The sequence below is a fragment of the Gordionus sp. m RMFG-2023 genome, chromosome 5 (assembly GCF_954871325.1).
Source record: "Gordionus sp. m RMFG-2023 chromosome 5, tfGorSpeb1-WG-v2, whole genome shotgun sequence".
Lineage (NCBI taxonomy): Eukaryota > Metazoa > Nematomorpha > Gordioida > Chordodea > Parachordodidae > Gordionus > Gordionus sp. m RMFG-2023.
Genome location: NC_088779.1, coordinates 14415583 through 14441536, shown reverse-complemented (window position 1 = coordinate 14441536; position 25954 = coordinate 14415583). Strand labels below are relative to the sequence as shown.

General features: G+C 26.3%; 1 protein-coding gene across 5 annotated transcripts; it reads right to left on the bottom strand.

The window, feature by feature from the left end:
- Nucleotides 1-1564: 1564 nt before the first annotated feature.
- LOC135930515 (ferrochelatase, mitochondrial-like) lies at nt 1565-25954 on the bottom strand. 5 transcript variants are annotated; one of them, XR_010572801.1, is made up of 9 exons: nt 25838-25954; nt 25638-25770; nt 25488-25600; nt 20485-20656; nt 20344-20442; nt 20166-20273; nt 19891-20124; nt 7604-7701; nt 1565-1613 (listed from the first exon to the last, which is right to left on the bottom strand). XR_010572801.1 is itself a non-coding variant. In XM_065467317.1 (8 exons), the coding sequence occupies exons 1-8, from the start codon at nt 25933-25935 to the stop codon at nt 5209-5211; spliced, it is 1092 nt and encodes a 363-aa protein (XP_065323389.1). In that variant the 5' UTR covers nt 25936-25954; the 3' UTR covers nt 4454-5208. The 5 variants fall into 5 exon arrangements, 3 of the variants coding, with proteins under 3 accessions (XP_065323389.1, XP_065323391.1, XP_065323390.1); XR_010572800.1 differs by lacking the exon at nt 1565-1613 and adding an exon at nt 5209-5343; XM_065467317.1 differs by lacking the exons at nt 1565-1613; nt 7604-7701 and adding an exon at nt 4454-5343.

Genomic DNA, 25954 nt, shown 5'->3' with positions numbered 1-25954 from the left:
TAGGTTAAGCAGTCTCCATAGGTTAGATAGTCATCTCAGTAGATTAGGTAGTCACAATAGATAAGGTAGTCATAATAGGTAGTCATCTCCATAGGTTAAACAGTCTCCATAGGTTAGATAGTTATCTCAGAAGATTAGGTAGTCATCTTTTTCTAGTCCACCACCCAGAGCCAGGGCACCATGAAAAGAATAAGGAGACTAACGATATAGCGCGAGGTACGAGTCAGTAAAAATATATTTTATTAACTAATTTCTTTTCTTAAGGTATATATACATTTTTATAAGTCCAAATTAGAATACAAACGAAAAACAAAAAAGTAAAAATATTATAAAATATAAAAAGTAAGGTTACGTCGAAAGTTATAAAAATAAGGTTATGCAATAAAGTTATTACAAAAAATAATAAAAATTAGATTACAAAAAATTCAAATGCAAAAAACAAAAAGAATTAGATTATAACGCAACACCAAGGTAAACTGCAAATGTTTAGGTAAAATTTTTTGACATATTCTCTATTAATTGGAGTGAGGTTCATTTTCTTATTCTATAAATAACTTATAAAAAATTGTATTCATAGATATATTCAATAATAAATGAATAGACATTAATAGTTGTATTTCCTTTTATCTCATAATAAAGAGTTTAAATCCTTTAGTATAATTAAATTAAAAATGAACCTCGCTCCAATTAATAGAGAATATGTCAAAAAATTTTACCTAAGCATTTGCAGTTTACCTTGGCATTTGCAGTTTACCTTAGCATTTGTAGTTTAGTCAAACCGAATATAACATAAAAAAAACATGTAATTTATTTAAAACATATAATATATTTTTTTTATTTTCAATATAAAAACATTTTTGGTCAATTCACGTGGAATTTATTATCTTTAAGAGTACTCCATTTTGTGTAAAAATTTTAAAATTTTCAAGCATATTTCATTACTTTTTTTTATTAATAGAGAAATATGTATTTTAGAAAGTATTTATTTTTGTTTGTTTACTAAATTAGTAAAAACAAAGAAAAGAACATTATCACTAGGTAAAATAGCTTTATTAAATGCAAGTTGCAATGCACTGTCAAAGTTAGGAATAAAATTCTGATATTTTAATTTTAAAATTATGATTTTGGAAGATATAATAATTCGCTTATATTCTAATTATAATGATAAATTATTTGGTAACTCACTGAATCACGGGGAAATTTTTAATATTATTTTAAAAAAAAATTTTTTTAAATATATTTTATTTATTTATGTTTTTAAAAAATTTTTAAAATTTTTTTATAAAAAATAATAAATAAATGATCGTCTGGATTTTTGGTGGAAATTATTTTTATCAATAATTCACTAATTTTACAATAAAAACGGAGTATATTTAAAAATTAAAAAAAACTTGTGAAAATTTTCATAATTCTTTAATTTTACAATAAAGACGTGTGCTATGAAGCTACTAAGTTAGGACTATTAAATCAAATACTAAATAATAGAATAAATTTTTATTTGTGAAAAAAGGTTGATATTTCAAAAAAGAAATAGTTATTTTTAGATTTATAAATTAAAAGTAAGCACTTGTTTATGGGCATCGTTGGGTTTGAAATCTTTGAAACTGAATGACCTAAAATTAAATATAATTTAATTGATACTCATATCTAATATATATAATCTCCATAATCAAAACAAGATCGTTTTCGTATCTCCCCTAATGTATTTAAAATTTAAGGAGACTAAATTAATGTTAATTTTTTGCTATCTACGAGAGTCGAACCAGCGTATGCTTTAGCCATGCACCAACTTGAATATAATTAAATTTAAAATATTAATTATATATATATTAATTAATAGCATATTTTTAAAATTTTGCCGTTTATTACCATAACTAGCTGACGGTGTTGTGTTGAAGGGTAGTTATTTAGTTTGTGTGTATGGTACTAAATATATTTTATTAATAAATTTTATAAAAATAAAATTTAGGAGAAAAGAGGTAAAATTGTTGAAATATAGTGAGCATTAAGAGTTTTAGAAATATCAAAATTTTAATTTGTGATGGAAATCATTGGATAAAATTTAAAATAGAGATGCTTGAAGATTTTTGAATTTTAAATATGGGTTAGACATTGGCCTATAAAATTTTTTTTGCAGACATAGCTAGGCCTGATTAAAAAACCAAGGCTCATGCAACTATATGATTGTATTTTTAAATGAATTATGACTTTTACATATTTTATTTCAGTTCTTAACTACCAAAATTATCATGGTCTTTGGCGGGCTTGAGAAATCAAATAATTAATATTAAACTCAAATGTCGTTTTAAATTGGAACCTGAAGATTTTGATAATATAATACTTTTTGGCCACATTTTACACTTGGTAAGCATTGGATTAGTTTCTTCAATATAGGATGTTAATGTGAAACATTTATCATATTTGGCCATAGTAATGATAATTCATCTGATTTTGGATTTTCAGAATCAGATGATGAGGATATATCCATGCTTATGCTAATCTATTAAATTAAAATATAAACAATAATATTCAAATTAATAAACTATGTGTTAAAAAAATTATAATGTGAAAAGGAAATACACAGCCGATTAAAAAATATAATTTCAAAAAAATAAAAATATTTTTAAAATTGAACGACGTTAAATTCGAACGCGTTCGTCATAAAAAAGGAACGCGTTCACGTTCAAAGTTCGTCAAAAATAAAAGGAACCGAACGCGTGCGTTCACAACACTAGTAAAAAATTATCCCAATTATTTTAAATTTCCGATTGTAACCAACTGTATTTCTAGATATAGGATAATTTGAAATAAAAATATTCTTGATTTTATAGGATAATGTTAAATGTGGGAAATTTTTTTTTTGATGGTCTGGCGATGTTTCCCATAAATAAGATGTCGGATATGAGTCAGAATTGGTCATTACACGTAGATAGAAAACATAAATGAAGATTTTTTTAATGGATAACACCAGCAATGCTATATTTAATAAGGTCGATAATTGATCAAATAAAAATATTTCTTGTAATAATGTTTTATACGTAATTAATGATAGAAAATAAAAAAAATTTTAATGGATAACGGTAGCAATGTGGGTCCTTCAAAGTTTTAGAAAGCGGTCGGTTATGAGTTGGAATTAATCAAATCATAATATTTTTGGAATGTTTCACCTAAATAACGTAGAAAACAAACATGGAGATTTTTCACGAAATAACGTCAGTATTTATATTTAGGCATATGGTCCGTTATGACAATGTGTCATTGGTTATGAATCGATAATCGATCAAATCACAATATTTTAAAAACATTTTTTGGGATTATAAGCAATTATGGATATAAAACAAAAATAGTAATTTTTCAAAGGATAGCGCCAGCAATGTGGTACCTCCAAATTTTTAGTAAACTATGTTTATGAGTCAGTAGGTCAAACCACAATATTTTTGGGGATGTTTCACTTTTAAATATTGTTGTAATTTTGTATTTTTAAATTATATATATCAAATGGCATTCAAATAATGTTTACATGTCTCAGATTATTCAATATCAAATGACAATCATATAATGTATAAATTAATAAGATGTCAATCATAAAATATTTAAGAATTGGATTAGTGACTAATAAAGGCTTTGTGTCCTTTTTCTTTTACCTAACAAATACGAAATCTTAATTTTTTCCAATTTAATCTAAAAAAATTTCAAATTACCAATTATTTCCTTTTAGTCTAGACTTCTATTACCTATATCATTATTACTTATTTCTTGTATACATATCTTTAATAACACCTTTTTTTCTTACTAAATATAAATTTCTAATTCTTACCCTACTATTAAGTTATATCTTTATCAATTTAGTGGATACCAGCTTTATCCACAAGAGATAACGTAGGCTCTCTTAAATTAAATGGGCCCTGATAGTAGGGTAAATTACTGCCAAAAATGTGGATGCAAATCCACTGCACTGGATCCGCCCTTTTTTGGGTGGTGGGAGCCACTTAATTGTGTGTTTCCCCAGGCTTTGTCTACTCAATTTTGCAGGTGTGATGGGTGGTATTAGAATATATTTTAATTGTGAAATTATTTTAAATATAACCATTAAAAAAAAAGGCCAGCAATTAAGTATTTATTCAGTTATACGGTTGCCAATAGGTAAAATCACAATATTTTAAGAATTTTTGGAATGTTATACACGTAAATACAGACATAGAAAACAAAAATTAAGATTTTTGATCAATAACGCTAGTAAAGTGTGCCTTATAAGTATGCTATTATTAACTCAGATATTAAAATAAAACCTATTCTAAGGAAATAATAATTCGGATTCCCAAATATGATATATAATGATTTTTTATATAGTAGATAAATTATTTAGATTTTATTTGATAAAATTGATTAATAAATTACATGTTTCTAAAAATTTTAAGAATAAATTTAGTCATAAAATTTTAATTATTGCTTTTTTAGAAATGCAGTATTTATAGTCATAATGCTAAATATAGTATACAAATAAAATGGTTTTATTTTTTGTTTCTATATAATCTCACTTTTCAAAGATTAATTTTTTTATGGAAAAAATGCATATTTTTTAATATTTTTTTACGGGGGGCAAGAGTTTCGAAGCTCCCATGAATTCGATGCCTATGGGTCTATGAATGACTGTTAATTATATTTTAGTATTATCTTAACATTAAAGGCCTTACGCTGAATTTATAGTAAACAAGTTTTGCTCAAGTGGTGCGGTATTTAACGCTATAGAAATTAATTTGTCATAGTGATAATATTTTTTAATATAAAAATAGATAATTAAAAATATATACTTTTTATCGAATGCATTTTTATAATTGTATCGCATTTTTTATCATCGCACAGAAACATATTTTTTTTCAAATTTAATCATAGAGTTATCATTATTTCGTTCCATATCAATAAATTATTTTGTAAATAACACAGCGTTAAATACCGCACTGCTGAACAAAACACGTTTACCATAAACTAGGCCCTAAAGAAATATTTACGATCTAATCAAAGAAAGTGGTAAAAAAAAAATTTAAAACATAAAAATTTTGTAGAATATGATATATAAAAAATATTTTTGGAATGATTGCCAATAAATTTTATAAAATACATAACATAAATATATTATCGTTTATCTATAGAATTTATAAAAATGTCTATATTAATTTAATTATATTCGCATCATGGAGATTTCTGGCATTATGAGTATTGGGATTCAAAAAAATTTCTCATGTTCAAACACACAGGATTTATACAATGCGGGCAAGTTAAACGCATCTGGTTGGAAAAAGGTTCTCTTCTCATAATGTGTTCTTGAAGAATATCAGCCAACGCCTATTTTTATTATAAAACAATAAATTATTAAAATATGAATGAAACGCGCTTTAAAATTCGCCATTTTTCCTTAGTTGGAGAATACGCTAAAAGAACTTGGATAAGAAGTCAGCGGGGAAAATATTGGTCTTGCGGAGCCGATATATTGGTTAAAATAAATAAATTAAATGAAGAGCCACAAAAAGAGATAATAAGTGATTATATATATATCCATTCGCTAATATTGGCGTGTCATGGAATATCTGAATATTTTCTAGATAAAAGTGAAGAAAAAAAAAAATATTTGAATGAAAAATATTTTGATCAAACAAAATCTAAATCAAACAACCAATCATTAAACTCAATAAATTTACATGATTTCCTAATAATTGAATACTGTTATCTTGGTGATATAAATCTAAATATTAGGTATATTATAGCTAATTATAACTATATAGAAAGACTAAACATTTTTTAAAAATAGAAACATTTTGGCCGTTAAGGCATGCGCTGAAAAATTAGGCATAAAATATTTATTATTTCTTATCAAAAATATTTTGAATAAATTGGTGGAAAAAGAAAATATATTGATTACGCTCGATGCTGCTATCAAAACTGACTCTAAAGAAATGATAGAATATGGCTTTAAAGATTATTATAAAATAAAGGATAACGAGTATTATGATAAATGTAGTTATGTGAATATGACCCCTCGTACTTTTTGTCATTTTTTATCAAGAGATGACCTACCGATATTGGTAGAAATTGAAGTTTATCAGATATATAATAAATAACTATTATATATGTATTTCCAGGTTATATTATTGATATTAAATTGGATAGCCGTTTCACCAAACCATATAAAATTTAAAAAAGATTCAAAACTGATAACAAAATTTATGGAACATGTTCGATGGAACTTCGTAAAAGAAAGAGATATATTTGATTTATTAGATATTTTAGGCTCTAAAATCTTGACTAACCCAATTATTATGAAGGAGATAATGAAAGGAAATTGGTAGTTTAATTAACATTTTAATTAAATGTTTGAATCTTTTTTAAACTAATTTATTTAATACTTTTTATATAAGGACTAAGGCCGCGTCCTAGCTTGATTTAATTTTTGTTTTTCATTATGAATTCTATTCAGAAAAACATCTTGTTCACCATTTTTTGGTTTTTTAAATGATAGATTTTAACATAAGGTGATGATATCTTTAAAATAAGCTTATGGTGCACTTATTCCTATTTTTAAATCTACAATTCACTAATTAGACTTGGTGATGTTATCTTTAAAATAAGCTTATTGTGCACTTATTCCTATTTTTAAATCTACAATTCACTAATTAGACTTTTAAAAAGCAATAAGGACACAGTCTAAGTGTTCATCAATTATAACTATATATTTATTATCTATATATATGTTTATTAAAATATCAAGGACAAAAAAGGCGGTTATGAATATAAAAAATCATAACACTCGATTGAACAATAAGCCAAGAAATTGTATAAAAATTAATTCTCAAATATTGGGAACTTGATAAATTAAACAGCTGGTTTTGGCTAGTTTCATATGATTGAGAACTTGATAAATTAAACAGCTGCTTTTGGCAATTAGCTTCATGTAACTACATCTAACTTTCTTGAAGAATTTAAACTAGTTATTGAAAAAGGTAACTTTAGCATGAAACTATATTTTATTTTATTATATTTTAAATAAAAAGTGTAAATTATTTTTTATAAATGTATGTTCATTAAAATAAATCTTGTGTAATCCTTTCTTATATTGGAAATTAAAATTTTGTAATAGTAATATAGTTTAAAATTTTATAAGCAGCTTCAATTCATTTAAGTAAACATTTTCATTTTAGATTTAAGTTTATAAATTATTATTGGTAAATTAAAATAAACACGCAATTTTTATAATAAAATGAATAATCTATTTATAAGGCTTCAAAAGAATAGAAAGAATTAAAAATATTCGTATTCAATTTCGTAAATTTCAAATTTAAGCAGTCGTTTTTGATTGAATCGAATAATGAATAATTCGATAAATTTTAAAAATTAATTTATTGGATATTCTATTTTAATTTAGGGTCTTAGATAGGGCTGTACTGATTCACAATTTTTCCGATCCAACTCGATATTACACTGATCCGAAACCGATATTTATATTGATTTTTATCATCTATCTTTGAACCAATTTCATAAAAAAAATCAATATTTTTTATTAAAAAACCAATTAACATTCACAAATAAGTGTATTTATTATTAAGTAAACTTCGAAATGTTGCCAATAGATCCAAACCTTTCTACCATCTGTGAGCGAAATCTCCAAGCTTGGCTAATTTAGTTTTGGCTAACATCTGGAGTTAGTTGCTTTTAAAAATCGAATAAATTGAGCCGTTAAAGAACGCAAGCTTAATGTGACTTGTTAAATATTTTCAAATCCTTTTCTTATTGCAGATAATATAACAAAAAATAATATCGAATTCTTAGTTACCTATCTTTTGAAATATTTCAATTTTTTATAACATTACAAATAAATTGAATTTTGGTTCGTTTTATTAATTTATTATTATTAAGTATAAAATAAAATAATATATATATTATACATATCATAAAATAACCAAAATCAATAAAAATATTTGATCGCCAAATATCGGCATAGCTCTAGCTTTACGAAATTTTAAACAAAATGACTATCACAATTAAGAAATCAATACTGAAAATGTCAGAAAAATTAAAATGTTTGATTAATGGCTAATTTTTACAAATTTAATGCCAGGTGAGGTTTTGCATAATTTATTTTCGATTGCATAACTTATTATTGCTCTATAAACCTGGGCTAGCAAGATTAAATGTTTTAGATCATTTACATATAAAAAGGGAAAAAAATGTAAGCAAAAAGATTTTTTATTATGCATATAAACAAATTATGAAATTGATAAATTTAAAATAGTATATTTAACATTGTGTATCAATTATTTGCCTTATTGAAGGCAAGGATCCGGAGTGAACCAAAATAAACCGCTAAACCGTTATAAACCTTTAAAAATATCTGAACCGTAACCATTTTTTGAAGTAGTAAAAAGAACCTTTAGTTAAACCAGTTTGAACCGGTTTCAGCCAAAATAAAATAAATAATTTTACATTTTATTACATTCTTTTCCTTGTGGTGGGTGTATTACTATTATATATTTTACAATATCTGCCTCATTTATAATTATTAAATGATCAAAATATTTGTTTAATATGAAGTATTAATTTTTCAATATGACTTAAATTGATCCACAATCTTTTAACTGCTTTATATAGTACTAGAGCATTCCTATTTCCTATATATTAATATGCAAAATATCTAAATAACCAATTTTAGATTTAGTTGCATTTAATTAATCTAAAAAATCATCCGTTTTTATATATTGGGAATCAAAGAAATTTGAATTTAAAATTAGATAAACTTGCTCATAGTACTTGCGGTTCCCGCCACAAGTTTCAGTTAAAAAGGCTTTTTCGGGGCCAAATTTGTGTTATCGCCATAATGAACAAAATGAATCCACTTATATTAGAAAATATATTAATTATACTTTCAAATAATAATTTAGAAATGAGTTATGATTCTTATATATTTTTTTATATAAATTCATAGATACTTATAATAAAATAATTAATTTCATCTATTTTATAAATAAAAAATAATAAATAGTGATGGAAATAATTTTAATAAATAATATTTATAATTAAAATCATTTACACGATGGTGTTGCTTCAATAAAAAACTTAGGAAAATTTTTTTAATCATAATGAACCTTTACAATTTAGCTGAACCGTAACTTTATAAATCTTAAGAACCGTAACCATTATAATTTTTTGCATACTGAACAGTACTGAACTGTTATAAATAAAGGTTCGGGTCCTTGATTGAAGGTATTAATATGCTGTGTTAAGATATTTAAAATAATAGAAATTCACGAATCATCTCGCATCAAAATAAAGTTATATTTCTGACTCACATCACATTTTTGATTCATTCATCATCAAATGAAGGAGAAATATATGACGGGTTATATGCTAGTTATTTTATAATACCTCGTCCTAGCATAAAGTAGTTATGAATTTAATAAAAATAAGAGAAAATAAAATCACCTCTCAGAAAAATATATATATATACTTTGTAAAGCAAAAGGGAAATATCTAATTAATCAACTAATATTTAAAGGAGAAAAATAGTATTCACGAATCAAAATATAGGTTCATTTATTATTCATACCCATAAAGGGGAAATATCTAGTATGCAAAACCCTCATCTTGCAGGTTGAAATTTTTACGTCATAAATTACAAATGTATAAATAAGTAGGCAAATAGATTTTTATTCTGTATATAAGGACAAATTTTTAGGTGTTACGAAATTGATGTGACCCGTAAAAAGATTTTCAGAAAGAAAGAGAAATTCAAACATTTTTTTAAAAGTATGAAATATTCAGGTATAGACAGGATTTGCTGAATACAATTATTTCTGAGACTTCTTGTGCTAGAGGAAGATAGAAACTGTAAAAAGTATGCCCGACAAGATGGAGCCTTTAACATCAAGCTGTTACACATTTTTGAATCTGGAAGAGCCTATTTTGAGTGTCCTGAGAATTATCAGAATGGCTTAGCCAAATATTTCATCTGAAGCTGATACAGTATCAATTCAATACGACTGCCGATTTTTTTTGCATCAAAATGTATTACCAAATTATTCATTACGCAATATACTTTTTTAAAAAAGTTATGACAATCGCGAATATTATTATATTATAACTTGGAAAAAGGGGTAACTAACATCGACCAAGAATTTCACGAAATTTATGTGATTGTTAAGGTGAAAGCGAAATTATACGATTTAGAGATTCGCAAGCCTCGACTTTCACCTAGATAAATAAATCGTTCCAACATTAACGTGGACTCAATTGAGGATTACAATAAAATTCCCGTTTTTATTCTACTTTTGGATACATTTTTGATATAAATCAATGAACGATTTGTGATTCCGGCTCTATCCAATTTAAAAATACTATATATTATCTATTACTCCCTCTGATCTGAGTATATATTAAATCTTAATATTGAAAAAATTGATATAAATGTATCTGAAGGCCAATTAATTTCAAAAATCAAATATTGGTATGAGATTAATTTTCGTAAATAATTCTCCAAGAAATGCAGCGGAAGCATTGCATATTATTTTTCTTATTATCATTTGTTTAAATATATTTTATATAGTTCTAATAAATTTTATATGATTACTTCTAATAAATTTTTAACGTTCCAAAAAAATATTATCCCCCCCCCCCACCCCAATGTAGAAAATTTCTGGGTACGCGCCTGAAATTGATATATTAAAATGGTATTTATCAATATGTTCCATTTGTTAATCTTGAAGTTGCTAATATATTGTATTAACGTCTATTTTATAAAATAATGGATCATTAAAATGTATTCATAAGCAAAGCCTTCGCCTCCAAGACGGAAGATTCAGGGTTCAATGCAGGCAGTTAATGTAGGATTTATCTTATTCATTGTAAGTTTGTTCTATGTAATTAATCTAAAAAAAATTAATAATGGCTATAAAAACCCCTGACCTAAAGTAAAATAGGAAAATAAATTAACCGGTCACAAATAAAGGAATTTATCTTTTAAAAACATATTGAAAGTGCATTTAATAAGTGCAAAAATTTATGGAATAAACAAAATCAATCTACATCATTTGCTGCTGATTTAAAGAATAATTTCTCAAGGTTGCTTATAAAGCCTGTTGTTACAAGATGGAATTCTTATTATAATTCTTTGAAATTGATACTCATTAGTAAAAGAAAATTCTTTGTTTGACAAAGTTTGTGATATATATGGGAGGATTAGCCATATTTTCAAGCAATGATAAAAAAATTTTGGAAGAATACTGTACCATAAGTCCTGATAAAATTTTTGTTTATTAAGTATAATATTGCAATTAGTGATCTGCACGGGCCTAATTTTTTAGGCCCGACCCGGCCCGAAATTTTTTTTAAAAAATTTTTCCCGGCCCGGCCTGGCCCGAAATTTTTTTTAAAAAATTTTTCCCGGCCCGGCCCGAACACGAATTTTTTTTAGAAACTTTTGCCGGCCCGGCCCGAACCCGAATTTTTTTTAATTCATCCTAAAGTAATAATTATATTTTTTTTAGCTTTTAGTTTATTTTTTATATTTAAGATTTTGTTTTTGCAAAAAATATCTTAGTAAACAGAATATTTATTTAGTATTTAATTATTTATTTAAAACACTATCAAAAATACCTATAAACCAAAAATAATTATAATGTTAAATTACACAACTATATATTAGATTCATATTTATAATTATCATTTAAAAATATCAAAGCATCAACATTTTCTGGTGACTATTTCTTCTTTCGTCTAATAACCTTCCAGTCTTTGAAAAAGTTCTCTCTGAAGTTGTGGACGTTGCAGGAATTGCTAGAATTTTTCTAGCCAATTTTGTCATCTTTGGTAATCTAATTTCATTTTTATTCCACCATTTTAATATATCTTTTTCTGGATCTATATTTTCATTATTCTCTTTTATGTTTAAATTCTTATAAATTTCAAGCTCATCTGTTTCTTTTTTTTCATATTCTTCGTCATTGTCCTCCCATCTTTCATATTCATTGCCTGATATATAAAAATAATATAAATAGAACAATTTTAAATGTACCTTTAGATCTTTTAGGCGATTCCACAATTTGAGAAACGCCTTGAATATCCAAATCTATAATATCAATTGAAGGACAATATTCTTCAGAATTAATTATATTTTTGACTGAATTCTCTACTTCTAATATTTCCATTGATGATAACATTCTTAATTTTCTATATTTGGGGCATAAAAATGTCGCTATTTTATGCAAAATATTGATTTTAAATTTAGATAATAAAAAATTTTTTAAATTGGTTTTTATTTCTTTTATTTCATTGTTTTGATAAAATGAATCATTTAAATCCTCGTGAAGAATATTATTAAAGCATAGCAGTACTTTATGTAAAGTAGGATTAATATCTCCTTCTAGTTCTTTAGTAGCTTTATCAAAAGGATATAAAATATCAATCAAATTTTTCAAAATAGATTTCTCCAAGTTTTCCATTTTATTAATATCTCCCTTGGATGATAAAAAATTGACGATGTCATCATATTGGTTATAAATAGATTTCAACATATTTAATTTTGAATTCCATCTAGTTTCGATATCTTGTTGTAATGTTTTGTCTAAATATTGATTCATGCCGGTTTGTTTAAAATACATGGTTAATTTTTTAGCAGAAATAAGGGTTTGATATATATTAGGAGCGATAATTTTCAAAGATTGTTCCTTAAAGGTATTTCGAAGAACAGTATTTAATAGATGTGCGCTGCAATTTAATCTGGTGTATTTTTCTAGGGCTTTAATTATATTAGCTCCTTGATCAGATATAAATATTATATTTTTCACTTGATCGGGAATTATTCCAATTGCAGCAAAATTTTGTAGCATTTCCTTATGTATGTTCGCGGCGGTTTTTTTCTCTTCTTTAAACTTATTCGTAAATAAAACATGTTTATATAAGGTTTCACCTTCGATATAATGAATTGAAACAGTTAAATAGGAAAACTTTTTAAAAGAATCTGTCCACATGTCTGTTGTAGCAGAGCATTTTTTATCAAATAATTGAACATTTATTTTATTAACCAAATTTGTTCTAATTTGATCCGTCATAACTATAGCATTTCTCGATAAAGTAGTTGGATGGGGAATAATTTCGCTACAGTCAATATTACCGTAAATGGAGCCAATTTGAATAAAATTTTGAGCCATTTTTATAAAGCCATCTCCAGTTATCGAATCAAAGGCACGCATGTCCTTGGCGCAATAATAGATCAAGGTATCACATAGTTTCTTTTTAATAGTTAAGGAAGAATTTAGATCTATTTTCTTTTGAATATACCTAGTTATTTTAGGAATAGAGGAATCGTCATTCTTAACGCACTTGTGACGTCTTAAATGAGAATTTCCAGATGTGCTTTTATATTGTAATATACTATTACATTTTTTACACTGGACGTAATCAAGTTTTTTGTTTTTATCATCAAATATGTCTTCAAAATTTTCCCATATATTGCTTTTACCTAAATGGGGCAAACAAATATATGTTCCATTTTGTATTTGTTTTTTTAAAAAAAATAAATTCATTTTAAAATTATATTTAAAATTTAAGTTTTATAAAAAAACATTTAAATTATTTTACCCATAATAAAATATATATGACATATGGCGTCTACTTTCTAAATAAATAAAATTAAATATTTATATTTTACAAATAAAAAATGTTGCCGCCTTGTTTCTTAAAAAAAAGTTTAATTATATATTTATACCAAGAATAAAAGATACATGCCATCATATGGCGTCTAGCTTCTTCAAATAAAATTAAATATTTTTATTTTACAAAAAATATTAGTGCCAATATTAAAAATATTTTAAGGCCCGGCCCGACCCGGCCCGAATTTTTTTAAAAAATATTAGGCCCGACCCAACCCGAACCCTAATTTTTTTTTTAAAGTAGGCCCGAACCCGGCCCGGCTGCAGATCTCTAATTGCAATCCCCTCATCTGCCCCTGTAGAGCGCGTTTCTAGTATAGCTAATGCACTGCCAAGCTTTCCTATCTATCAGATGAAAATTTTTAAAACAATTAATAAAAATTCATAAGAAAAATTTTTTATAAATAAAAATATCTTTTTATTCGCTATATTATATTGCATTTATAATTATATTATCAAAATAAAACTATATTATTTTTTAATATTGTTAAAAAATATAAGACATTTATTTATATTAAATTAAATTTTGAAAAAAATTTATCATAAAATTTTACGAAAGTGAACTCGTTCCTTTTTTTGAAAGTGAATGTGAATGCGTTCTAATTTTGTCAATGAACGTTGAACGCGTTCTACATTTTTAGAAATGTTTACAAAACTCATATATAATGCAGCTAATGTGAAAAAAAGCAAATATAAAAATAATAAAAATTTTGGAAAGGGTAAGTTCCACCTATTTTAGTTAAATTACAACTTGTAACAAGGTTTGTTGGTATCCTTGAGAAAAAAATCGGCATAATTTTATGAAGGGTGGGTCTTAATAAAATTCACGTTCGCTCACTTTGGGCAGGTATATGACCAACGTGCTAGATAAGATTAGATAAATATATTAAACGGATATAAATTTATAACTGCTTTTTGTTAATAAGCATCAATATTTTTAAAAAGCATCCAATAAAATTGGAAGAAAATTAACCCAATTAAAAATATAGTCGATTTTTAATAACGACGAACTCACTATTTTATTCAGAAAAATATTATGTAAGTCTAAAGATTTTGTTCATAGATGGCACAAATGTTTGGACATCTTTTAGCGAAATCTTGAGGCTTAGGCAATATTTTTGGCTAAAATATGAGTGTTTTTAAGCATCGGCTCAAATGGAGCGATTTTGCATCACTCATTACATACATCTGCTCATCTCATACTTTTTAAAAGTATAACGTCTATAATTTAACTATACCATAACATAAGTCATAAATATATAATAATAATCAGTTATAGTTTATATTCATGAATCTAAAATTATATAAAATATTTTTATTGATAAATCACTAATTTATATAATAACATTAACATAAGTAACAAATATATTATAGAATTTGAAATAAATTTTTTAAAAAATAATACGTCATTTTATCGAATCGGATCGGAAAATTTTATAATATTGGCCGATAACCGATATTTTAAAAAGATATCGGTCCGATCAAAATATAAAAAATAAAATTAAGTCATTTATTTAAAATGTTAGCTGAAGTTTTAAATTATATTTTTTTGTCTGGCTTGGCCAGAAAATAATTTTCCCAGCCCAACCCGGGCTTTGCAGATCTCTTTGCATTTACAAATTTTCAATAAAAATAGTAAACATTATTTTATTTCAAAAATTGTCCACTTAAATAAACAGTAAATTCCTGATTACAGGCCTGTATAAAGCCTAATTCATGTTTCCAATATTTTTTCCTATTAGAATTTAATTAAAAAACATGATTAGTTTATTTCAAGTTTTATTTGTTGAGTTAGATTTGTATTTCTTGTTCAGAAAGTTTATGAAGAACAATTCTTAAATACAACTAATAATTATCCCTATATTTCCTAATTGCTGCTTCTTAATATTAATGTTAAATTCGTAAATATAAGTTTAAGATTTAAATATTATATCATAAATCTATTTTCGGAAATGAGAAATACATAAATTTATATAGCATTGAACACGGAAAAGATTTAAGAACTTTATTAACAATGATGAAACTAAAAGTGCCCATAAATTATATAAAAATATATTGAATATATTAAAATTTTTAAAATGGGTAACCGTGCCACCAACTTATTAGCCATCAGCGAATTCGGCAGACCGATAACTGCCGAAGAAATAAAATAAAATGCCGTCGCTGATTGGTTTACATTATAAAATATATAAAAGATTCTTATAAGTTTTCATTGAAACTAATTATTATTTATTATATTAAAATAAAAAAATTACAATTGTATTATCAAACAAAATATACTCATCAAGAAGAACGGGTTAAATAATTTTCATATAAAATTTATTTTATAAAATTCAAATGTTATTTTATATCCTGATTTTAGGGTGCCCCTTTCAATGAAGGTTAATCAGGATGTGAGATTCCAGACCGTTCCACAATCAGGGTTGCCATGTCTCCCCCCATCAGCGGGAGACTCCCGCATTTTTTTAGTTTACACGCAGACATCTCACTCCTGCAAAACTACTGCAATTGGAAATCTCCCGCAAAAATCTACCGCAATTTTATAATTTCTCCCGCATTTTTTTAATAGTATTTTAACGTTTTTAATATATAAATAATAATTTTGAGAGACATTAATTGATTTTTATATTTTTAAAATAAATTTTAAATATTATTCTAAAAACATGTCTAGTTTGTAAATTTCTTTCTATCCTGTTTTATTTTTATCCAATAATAAATCAACATCATTTCATTCATATAAGTCAGTACAGGGGAGTATATCAACATCGATTGCAATACAAAAATATTCTCAGAAATAATAAATAAAACAGATGCAACTACATTTGCGGAAATCGTATACATCTATCATGTAGTTCAACATTCACAGAGCTGTATCATCACAATGTGGGTCGAATCTTTTTTTCATGATGTTTACGACTTCAATATAAGTGCAAACCTTACTTCTGGCAGAACAAAAATGAGCAAGGCTATCACAAGTGTTTTAGTACCTGAATCCTAGAGGTCAATTCTAGACGATTTGAAAGATGGGCATCCATATGAAATTCTATAGCAATTTCAACAAGAATAAGAACATTTCAATAAAACTGTTAAAATTTTTACCTCGGATAGTGAAAAATCCAACGATGTAACTAGCCACACAATGGTAAATATAGCTGATTCAGGGTTATCAATATTTTGCATGTCAGCTTTCTGCGCTGATAATGCCTCTGTAAATTTTGGAAAAAACCAAAGTTATCGAATTAGGCAGCACAATAATGAATTAATACCAATTGGCTGTATATGTCATATACTACATAATTCTTGCAAGAAGACAATTATGCACTATCTGTGGATGTCGAAATAATTGTGATGAAATGTTTTAACGAATTTAGTTCATCAATTAAAAGAGTTAATGAATTAAAAAAGTTAATGAATTAAAAGAGTTGGTGAAGTGGTCTGACTTGGAATGGTGTGAGTTGTTGCGATATATACCTATCAGGTGGTTGTCATTAATATCTGCCATCGATAGAATTTTAAAATTTTACAAACCCTTAAAAAAATACTTCTTAAATAAAGATTTTAAAATCTGTCCTAAAATTTTGAAAAATTTTTTCGAGTATGAAATGGCAGAAGCATATTTGGGATTCGTTTCACATGTAGGAAATCTACTTCATGCAGTTAATATTCAGTTGCAATCAGAATATTCTTTATTAAAAAAGATTCACAAAATCATGCCACAGCCTTTTTCATCTCTACAGTTAAAAATTGATAATACATTTTATGGCGCTATTGCTAAAAATATTATAATAAAATGTTCAGATAATACTCTAATTAATACATTTTTAAATGAAACATATATTTTTATTAACACAATTTTAGAATATTCAATCAAAATTTGATTTTAATAACTCTATTTACAAATGTATAAATATTATGACCTTGAAACAGAAACCATCAATTGATGGTTTTTGTAAATTAATAAATAAAATATATTAAAAATACCGAAAGACATTGATGTCGTGTTTGGGGAGATTGTAATTCTCTCTATTTTTATGATTCGCCAAAATACTTAAAGTTAGATGGTCTAAAAGCAGAGGAGAAATGGGTAGAATTTTTTCGTAATAACGATAAATCCTCATGCTTGGAAAAAATATGCGAGTATGTCTTCTCCTCACCTAATTCTAATGCCTCATCCGAGCTCATTTTTAGCATGATGAGGACTGCCTGGAAAAAGGGAAGAAATCGGGTTGCTTTAACAACATTAGAGGCCGAGCTAATGGTTAAACAAATATAAAATATGTCATGCCAGGAATTTTATAAATAGCTCAATAACGACGGTAAACATTTAATTCTATTATTTAAATCTCAAATAAAATATAATTAAGTTTTAGCAATGGCGCCATAAAATTTATTGTCAATTTTTAAATGTAAAGACGAACACATCTTCAGCATAATTTTGTGAATCTTTGTTAAGATTCTTCTGATCGCAACTACACATTAACAGCATGTAGTAGATTTCCTACATGTAAAATCATTCCTAAATATACCTCTGCCATTCATTATTGAAAAAAATTTTCCAAATGTTAGGACAGATTTTATAATCTTTATTTAAGAAATATTTTTTAAAGGTTTATAAAATTTTAAAATTCTAACGATGGCTGGTATTAGGAACATATCGCAACCAACATTGTGCTGACTCATTTCTGTATATACACTACACTCTGCTTTTACCAAATTCACTGAGGCATTATCAGATCAGAAAGCTGACATGCAATTTATTGATAATCTCGAATCTGCTATATTTACCATTGTATGGTTAGCTATTGTCTTTGGATTTTTCACTATTTGAGGTGAAAAAATTTAATGGTTTTATTGAAACGACCTTAATTTTGTTGAAATAGCCGAATATTTCCCTTATTAGATGCATCTGTTAGAATTGCATATGTATGCCCATCTTTCAAATTATCAATTGACCTCCTGGATTTAGGTCCTAAAACATTGATGATAGCCTTGCTCATTTTTTTCATTTTATTAAAGTTAAATAATATGGGAAAAAGATTCTACCAACATTGTGATGATAAGTATCTCTGTGAATGTTGTACTACAAAATAAGTGATTAATTGCCGCAACTGTAGTTGCATCTGTATTATTTCTTATTTTTGGAGTACCTTATTACCTATTTAAACGTGATACGTGATAATTAAGCGCCTTTCCTATAATGTTGTACACACACACGGTAGATTTCCAATTGCAGTCGTTTTGCGGGACATTCGGATAAAATATATTTTTAATTGTAAAATTAAAATCGTTTTTTTTATAAAATTTTATCTTGTTTACATTCTTTTATATTTAAAAAAGATCGTTGGTTTTTATTATAAATTAATATATTATAATTAATCAAGATGTTTTTTATTTTGAAAAATAGTTACCGACTTTGTATTTATATAAACTATTTTAAAAGATAATAGGCGGATAATTAAGTCAATTCAAAATTCCGGCCGAAGGCCGGCCCAAAAAATTTTTTTTAGCAATTTTTATATTTCTACCGCAATTTTCATAATTCTCCCGCATAATACCAAATTTCTCCCGCAATTTGAAAATTTTGACCTGGCAACCCTGTTTACAATCCTAAAACATTTTTTAAGAAAAGTGGTTGGTTGCATTCAAATGCTTTAGGAACTAAATAGAATATAGTTATTTTATACCATCTTCTGGGCAGATTTAGTTGTCAAAATAAGATTCCACTCGGTTTCTAAACTGGATTTGAAATCCGCCCATTTTTTAAATAAAAATCTGACGGTTTAAACTGGGGAGGTTGATATCAATTTTTCGAAAAATAGAGTTCTTCCCTTAAATTTTAGAATATTAAAGCATTGTACAATCATAATGAAGTTAACCCTCAGGAGATTAGGTGAAGAAACGTAAGTAGTTAGATGGGGTTTAGCATACTTACATTTTAAAACTGTTATAGCTCATTCAAATTTAAATGCGAAACTTCGATAATTTTATTAAGTTATTAATTAATTAAACATAAAAATTGAAGATTTAATAATAAATAAGAAAAATTTGTAAAGCTAAAGAGTGTTAATAAAATAAAGGAAAATTGTCATAAATATTATATTTCATACTTTTACTATAAAAATCTATTTAAACCTACACTAATCAAAAATAAAATTTAATTTATGTTTTTTAAAATTATTATTCAAGTTTAACAAACTTTAATAAAGGTTAAATTGTCATTGAGTGAAGGCGCTCTTTTAATATTTATGTTTTGGTATGATTTCAATTCTTCTGATATATCTTTTATATACTCTATATCCATCTCATGCAATGTCTCTATATGGTCGCTCGTAAATGCTATAGGTACTAATAAAATATTTTTATGTCCCCTTTTAACTAAGCTTCTTATGACATCATCAGTAAATGGGGATAACCATTCAACAGGTCCAACCTTTATCGTTCATTATTTAAATAAAATATAACATATTTTACTTTTGATTGCCACACTAATCTATACGGATTACACCATTTTAATTCATTCATAACAAGGTTAACGGTTGCTGAAACTTCGTATGGGTATAGATCCCCTCTTTTAACAACCTTAAACAATATTAAATATTTATATGTCAACAAATTAATGCGTTTGGCTATAATATAATAAATGATTTACAGATAAAGGCAATGAATGGGCTGAAAATAATATCACAACTTCTTTTCGTTTGTCAATTGAAAATTTATTTAATTCGGATTTAATGTTTTCAGAAAAAGCCTAGATTATATATAATATATATATAGCTCAAATATTAAAAACTTTTATTAATCCTGGGTGACTATGCCACCTATCAATTACACTCCATTTAATATTTTCGACTAAATTTTTGTTTGCATTACAAAATTTGTAGATGGCATTTAAACTGGAACCAGTTGTAGAGCAGCAATATTGTGGATATTGTGAAAACACTATAACTCTATCAATTCCATCTCTTTTAAATTATTTATATGAAAAACATGTATAATTATTCAAAATTTATAAAATAATCTTAATATTGTTTTTATAGCCTATAAATTGAAGCGTTTCTTTTAGCGTTTTATTTCAAATGGTAATGTGCAAAGCAAATTGATAAAAAAAAAATTTGTTTTAAAAAAGAGCAAAATAGTTTTTATTTTTAACATTTATTGTTATACATATTTTAAAAAAATATCACTTCAATTTAAAGAACAAAACGTTTATAACTAAAAGATATTTCTCAATTTGTAATATTATATCTGGAATAGAGGTTTGTATGGGCCGAAATTTTGTAGGCATTCCTGCCCAAATCAAAAATTAAATTTAAGCCCGGCCCAGCCCTTCAGTCTAAAGGAATAATTTTAGTTCAGGCCGATAAAAATATATAGCTCTGACCCAACCCGCCATCTAAAATAATGGGTATTACTAAAAAAGCATCCATATCATAAAAATGGAAGTGTTCAGCATCTCAATGTAATGTGATTTAGAAAATAAAAGAAATATAGAAGTAAATTATAAAAACCGAAAAAAATAATTGTTTAAATAAATTGCGCCGAAAACCTATACAATGACAAATATTAGTCTAAAAATTTAAGGGACAGGGTTTATTATTTGCCAGTTTGTATTTGTTTTTCTGTGCAATTTTTTGACATTTTACCTTTGTAATTTTAAACTAATATTTTCCAGGTCAGATTTATCTGATAAACCATTTCCTTTTTTGAATAATGAACCAATTTGTATGAATGTGTAGTTTAATCAAACCCAAAAGATATGTTTATAAATTATGGGTGATTAATTGTGAATTACCTAAACATATATAGCTAGACCTGTGCGCTGACAGCATTATCAGTGGCGACGTTTCTTTTTTTAAAACGATCGACTGGCAGCGCCACAAAAATCGGCGGCGGCGCCAAAAATCGGCGGCGGCGCCAAATATTTTTCTAACTTAAATTTTTTAATTGAAATTATAAATTCACTGGAAACACTTTTAAAGTAAAATTTATGCTTTTATGTTTATGACTATAATTTAACGATTTTATTAAGTTATAATTATCATGTATAAATATTATTTTATTTAGATTTATAGGACATAATGGCGATCTTTTAAAGTTCAGAGTGAGCCCAGCTATGGAAAATACACGCTCGCTGGGTGTGCTCAAGCTCATAGCTGGAATGCGCAGGACCTTTCTAGTTAGTATTGAAAGTTTAGGAAGATCCAATACTAGTATCTCTCTAAAATCTAAGACATCTTTTATCTCTAAATTAAGATGAAAATAATGAATAACACTCTTTTTCTAGACTAGTTAAATAGTCTTGTTGTTATAGATTATTGTTATGAATAGATGAATGATTGGTAGCCAATGACTTAAGATAATCGAATTCTGAAGCAACTTTCGTTTCACATTCGGTTAATTCGTCAGTGTAAGGCAACAGAGAGGTAGCGTGTTGACATAAAAATACAGGGTATTGTAATGCTGCATCCGTCATAATTTTTTTAGTCATATATATATTATAATGGCAATAGAATAAAAATTATTAATTAAAATTTCCTTTTATGATAAAAAATAAATTTTATTTGATGAGTTGTAGATTGCATTAAGAATATTGTATTACTCCTTATATAACAATTGATGGTCTTATACAAAAGATATGAAACATCAAAAATTAAAAGAATAAAATATATAATAATATTTCAATACCTTTTCTATAAACAACTAGCCTACTAACATACCATCTTGTTAAAAATCAAATGCTTTTATAGCAAATAATATTTAATACTATTTTTCTTCTAATTACAATTCATAAATAATATATTAAATAAATATTATTTTTAAATAAAAAATATGTATCAGGCGCCATGCCGCCGAATTTTTACATCGACGGCGGCGTGTTGACACCGGCACTTTTTTGGCGGCGGCGGCGTGGTCAAAAATCACCGGCTGCTTATTTGACCGGCGAAGCACAGGTCTATAAATAGCAAATAAATTAACTCAAATTTTAAGTTTAAAAAAAATAAAACCATAAAAATCATTCAAAATTTATATTAAAGCCCAGCCCCTAGTTCATTTTTAATTTTGGCAAGCTTGACCTACGCCGAGTTCTGATTTGGCCTGCCAGAGCTGTGGCCAATGCATCCCCACTGTAAATCTTCTCAAAGTTAGAGTCTACAAATTTTTTAAATTTGCAAACTTGGATTTAAATTATTAAAAATTCAGGCCAGATCCGGGTTTTTTTTTAAAAAAATTTAATTGGGCCGGACTAAACATAATTCAAAAAAATAAATAATGTTTTTGCCTCTTTTATTAAGATAAATTGATAATTAAAATTTCCCTGAGATTAAGATAAATAGTGATTTATATTTTTTATACATTTACACTGTAAATTCTCCACACAAGATAATGTGCGCTATCAACGTCCAACTAAAATAAGCCAACATCTCTAAAAATTCTAGGCCTGGACAATCACTGGTAAAAGACCAGATGGGTTACTGATCCTCTAGAAGAGGTTACCACTTGTAAGGCATACATGTGCTCTACGTGTTTGCTAAATTCAACATACATTAAGATTGCCGTTCCTCATTAAAAACAAAAATAACATACTCTTCTATAAAAAACAAACAATATGCTCTCATTGTCATATTCACGTTGGGCAATTTCGGTAACGAGGCATATCACACAAAAAATAGATAAGTAAATCTATGCTCTCTTTAATGAGCCCAAGATTTTATTTCTGTCAAAACATCGTTAGGAGATATGCCATTATTTTAGTTTTGAATAATTATTGTTTATCCATATATGTTGGCATGGCTTAAAGTAATAATAATTAAAATATTAGATCGGGCCTGTCAAAAAAAATTTGAATTTGCACAGTAAGCAAATTATGAAAAACCTTTAATTCAATTTTAAATTCCGCCTCAGCAAACAAATTCCAGTTCTAATTTGGCCTATTCAAAAATGAATCAAATATTCTGTCAAATCGAATAATTTAAATATTCTATGAATAATTAATTTTATTAATTTTCGATTCAAATTATTCTCAATTATTAATGTTTTTAAAGCAATCATGCCTTTTCTATTGATAACCTGTCAATCTGAGGTGTGATCTAATTAACAAGATACATTTTTGTAAATGGCCTAAGAAGAAACAGTAAGGAAAATTCTGTCTTAAAATTTGTTGGCATAGCATTAAATCAATATGTATTTTAATTTTGTCAATATCTGATGATATCAACAGATTGTTACAATAATTTTTTCTGTTTAAAATTAGACATGCAATAAAAAAAAAATTCAAATTCTGTCAATATATTTTCATGAATTATTTATATTAGGGCTGTGCCGATCCAATCTGATATTGGTTCAAAACCGATCCAATATTTATATTGATTTTTCACCCCCTCCCCTTGAACCAAATGTAATTAAGAAATCAATATTTTGTATTCAAATAATCAAATTATACATTTAATTTAATTTTTTTTTATCTATATAATAATTTAGAAAGTTTAAGGATATTGGTAGTATTAAATGAATTTTTCATTATTCCTCCTTGTGAAATTAGTTTCGCAGATAATGCATTTTGCAAAATTATATTTGTCTTTTGTAAAATATTTACATAATTTACTACCATATTTAAAAAAAAATTTTATTTAAAGATTTAAAATAAATAAAACTTTGGGTGTTCCTTTCTATTTTATAAAATTAAAAAATAAATAAAATTTAAGGGGTGTTGTGCATTTGCATTGTTAAAAAAAAATTATTTAGAAAAAATTATTAATATAAAATAAATATACTTAAAATAACAAAAAAGAGAAAAATAAAAAGATCGGATCGGTTGATGACAAGTATCAGCCCAATCCGATATTCTTGGAAAACCTCACATATCAGTGCCAATCCAATATTTAATATTGGCACAGCCCTAACTTATATAAAAAAACAAATTCAAATCAAATATAAAAAGTGCACTAGTTGATTCACATTTGTTTTTGAACAGGTCTAGTTCTAACCTAGTCTTTTAATTAAAAAAATTGTCCAATTTTTTTTAAAAAAATGGTAAACATCAGTCCTGATGTAATATTTAATATAAGCAAGGTAAATTGATAGTATGTGATATTACCCTATACATTGTTACTTCTAGGGAGACAGACTACCAAAACACTATGTAGTCAATTCCATAATAGTAAGAACTTTGAAGACTTATATTCCCCCCTCTCTTGAGCCCTCCACACCAAACAAGATGTGGAAATAAGGGTATGGGATTATACCTGATTGGATCACTTTACAAAATCTGAGACTCCCTCTTTAGGATTGAAAACGCCAAAAACAATAAATACAGGACCTTAAACAAACTTACTTTTGTTCTAGTAGTCTCAGATATTAATGATTTATTTAGACCATATTCTCTCCAGTTTAAAAATTAGGATAAATATTAAATTTATTTCAAGGGGCTCAATTTAAAATTTTTAAAATTAACAAACATGGAATTTGTTAGCAAAAATGCAACGAATGCCTCATTTATTGTAAGCTCATATATCTTTGGGTATTTTTCAAAGCAAATAAGTAGAATTTGTAATGACTGCACTACAATGTTCTAGATTATAAATTCTATCTATTATTATTTTAAAAAAATACCCAGCGATGTGTGTTGTGTTGCTTGAGAGATTCATGCTTAATATAAATGAGGCCTAATACTTGTGATAAAAATTTGACATGAGCCTTGAATCCTTGCACCCCCCCCCCCCACCCCCCATAACAATAATCTAAAATTTTTTATATAAATATAAAAAGGTTTATATTAAAATTATAAAATGTAACTTAGCCATATCAATGATAGCATTTTCAGTTAGTGGATCAGCATATCTAAATCCTATATAATGTTTAATATCAGAAAAATTTAGGTCCTTACAATTGAGCAATTTGTCTTTATTCTGTACTAATATAAATTTAATAATTAAATAATAATACTTGTAAGAAGTTATATATCATCCCTTCACCTTGAATGTTTGACCACTTATAAATTGGTGATTTACCACCAATTATCTGATAGTGTTTTTTAACTTTTGGAGCTCTTATTTTTGCAAGAAAGGCACCAAAATATCTTTTTTAATTTTTAATGTGGTTTTAAAAAAAATGTGAATATTTACAATTTAAATAATATTTAATACTTTTGAAAAGGCAATTTCATTATATCTTTATCTGTAAAGATGCGACTAAGATAATTTTCAACTTCTGATAAGAATTTAGGTCCACCCATATTTATCATCAATACCCCTATTTTATTA

Bases quoted from the DNA above. Each gene is read 5' to 3' on its own strand.
- LOC135930515 (XM_065467317.1), bottom strand. From the start codon at position 25,935: ATGATAAATATGGGTGGACCTAAATTCTTATCAGAAGTTGAAAATTAT. The intron at 25,601-25,637 runs GTATTATTATTT...ATATTAGTACAG, and splicing joins TGATATATAACTTCTTACAA to AATAAAGACAAATTGCTCAA. The intron at 20,657-25,487 runs GTTACATTTTAT...ATAATTTAAAAG, and splicing joins GCTATCATTGATATGGCTAA to AGATGGAATTGATAGAGTTA.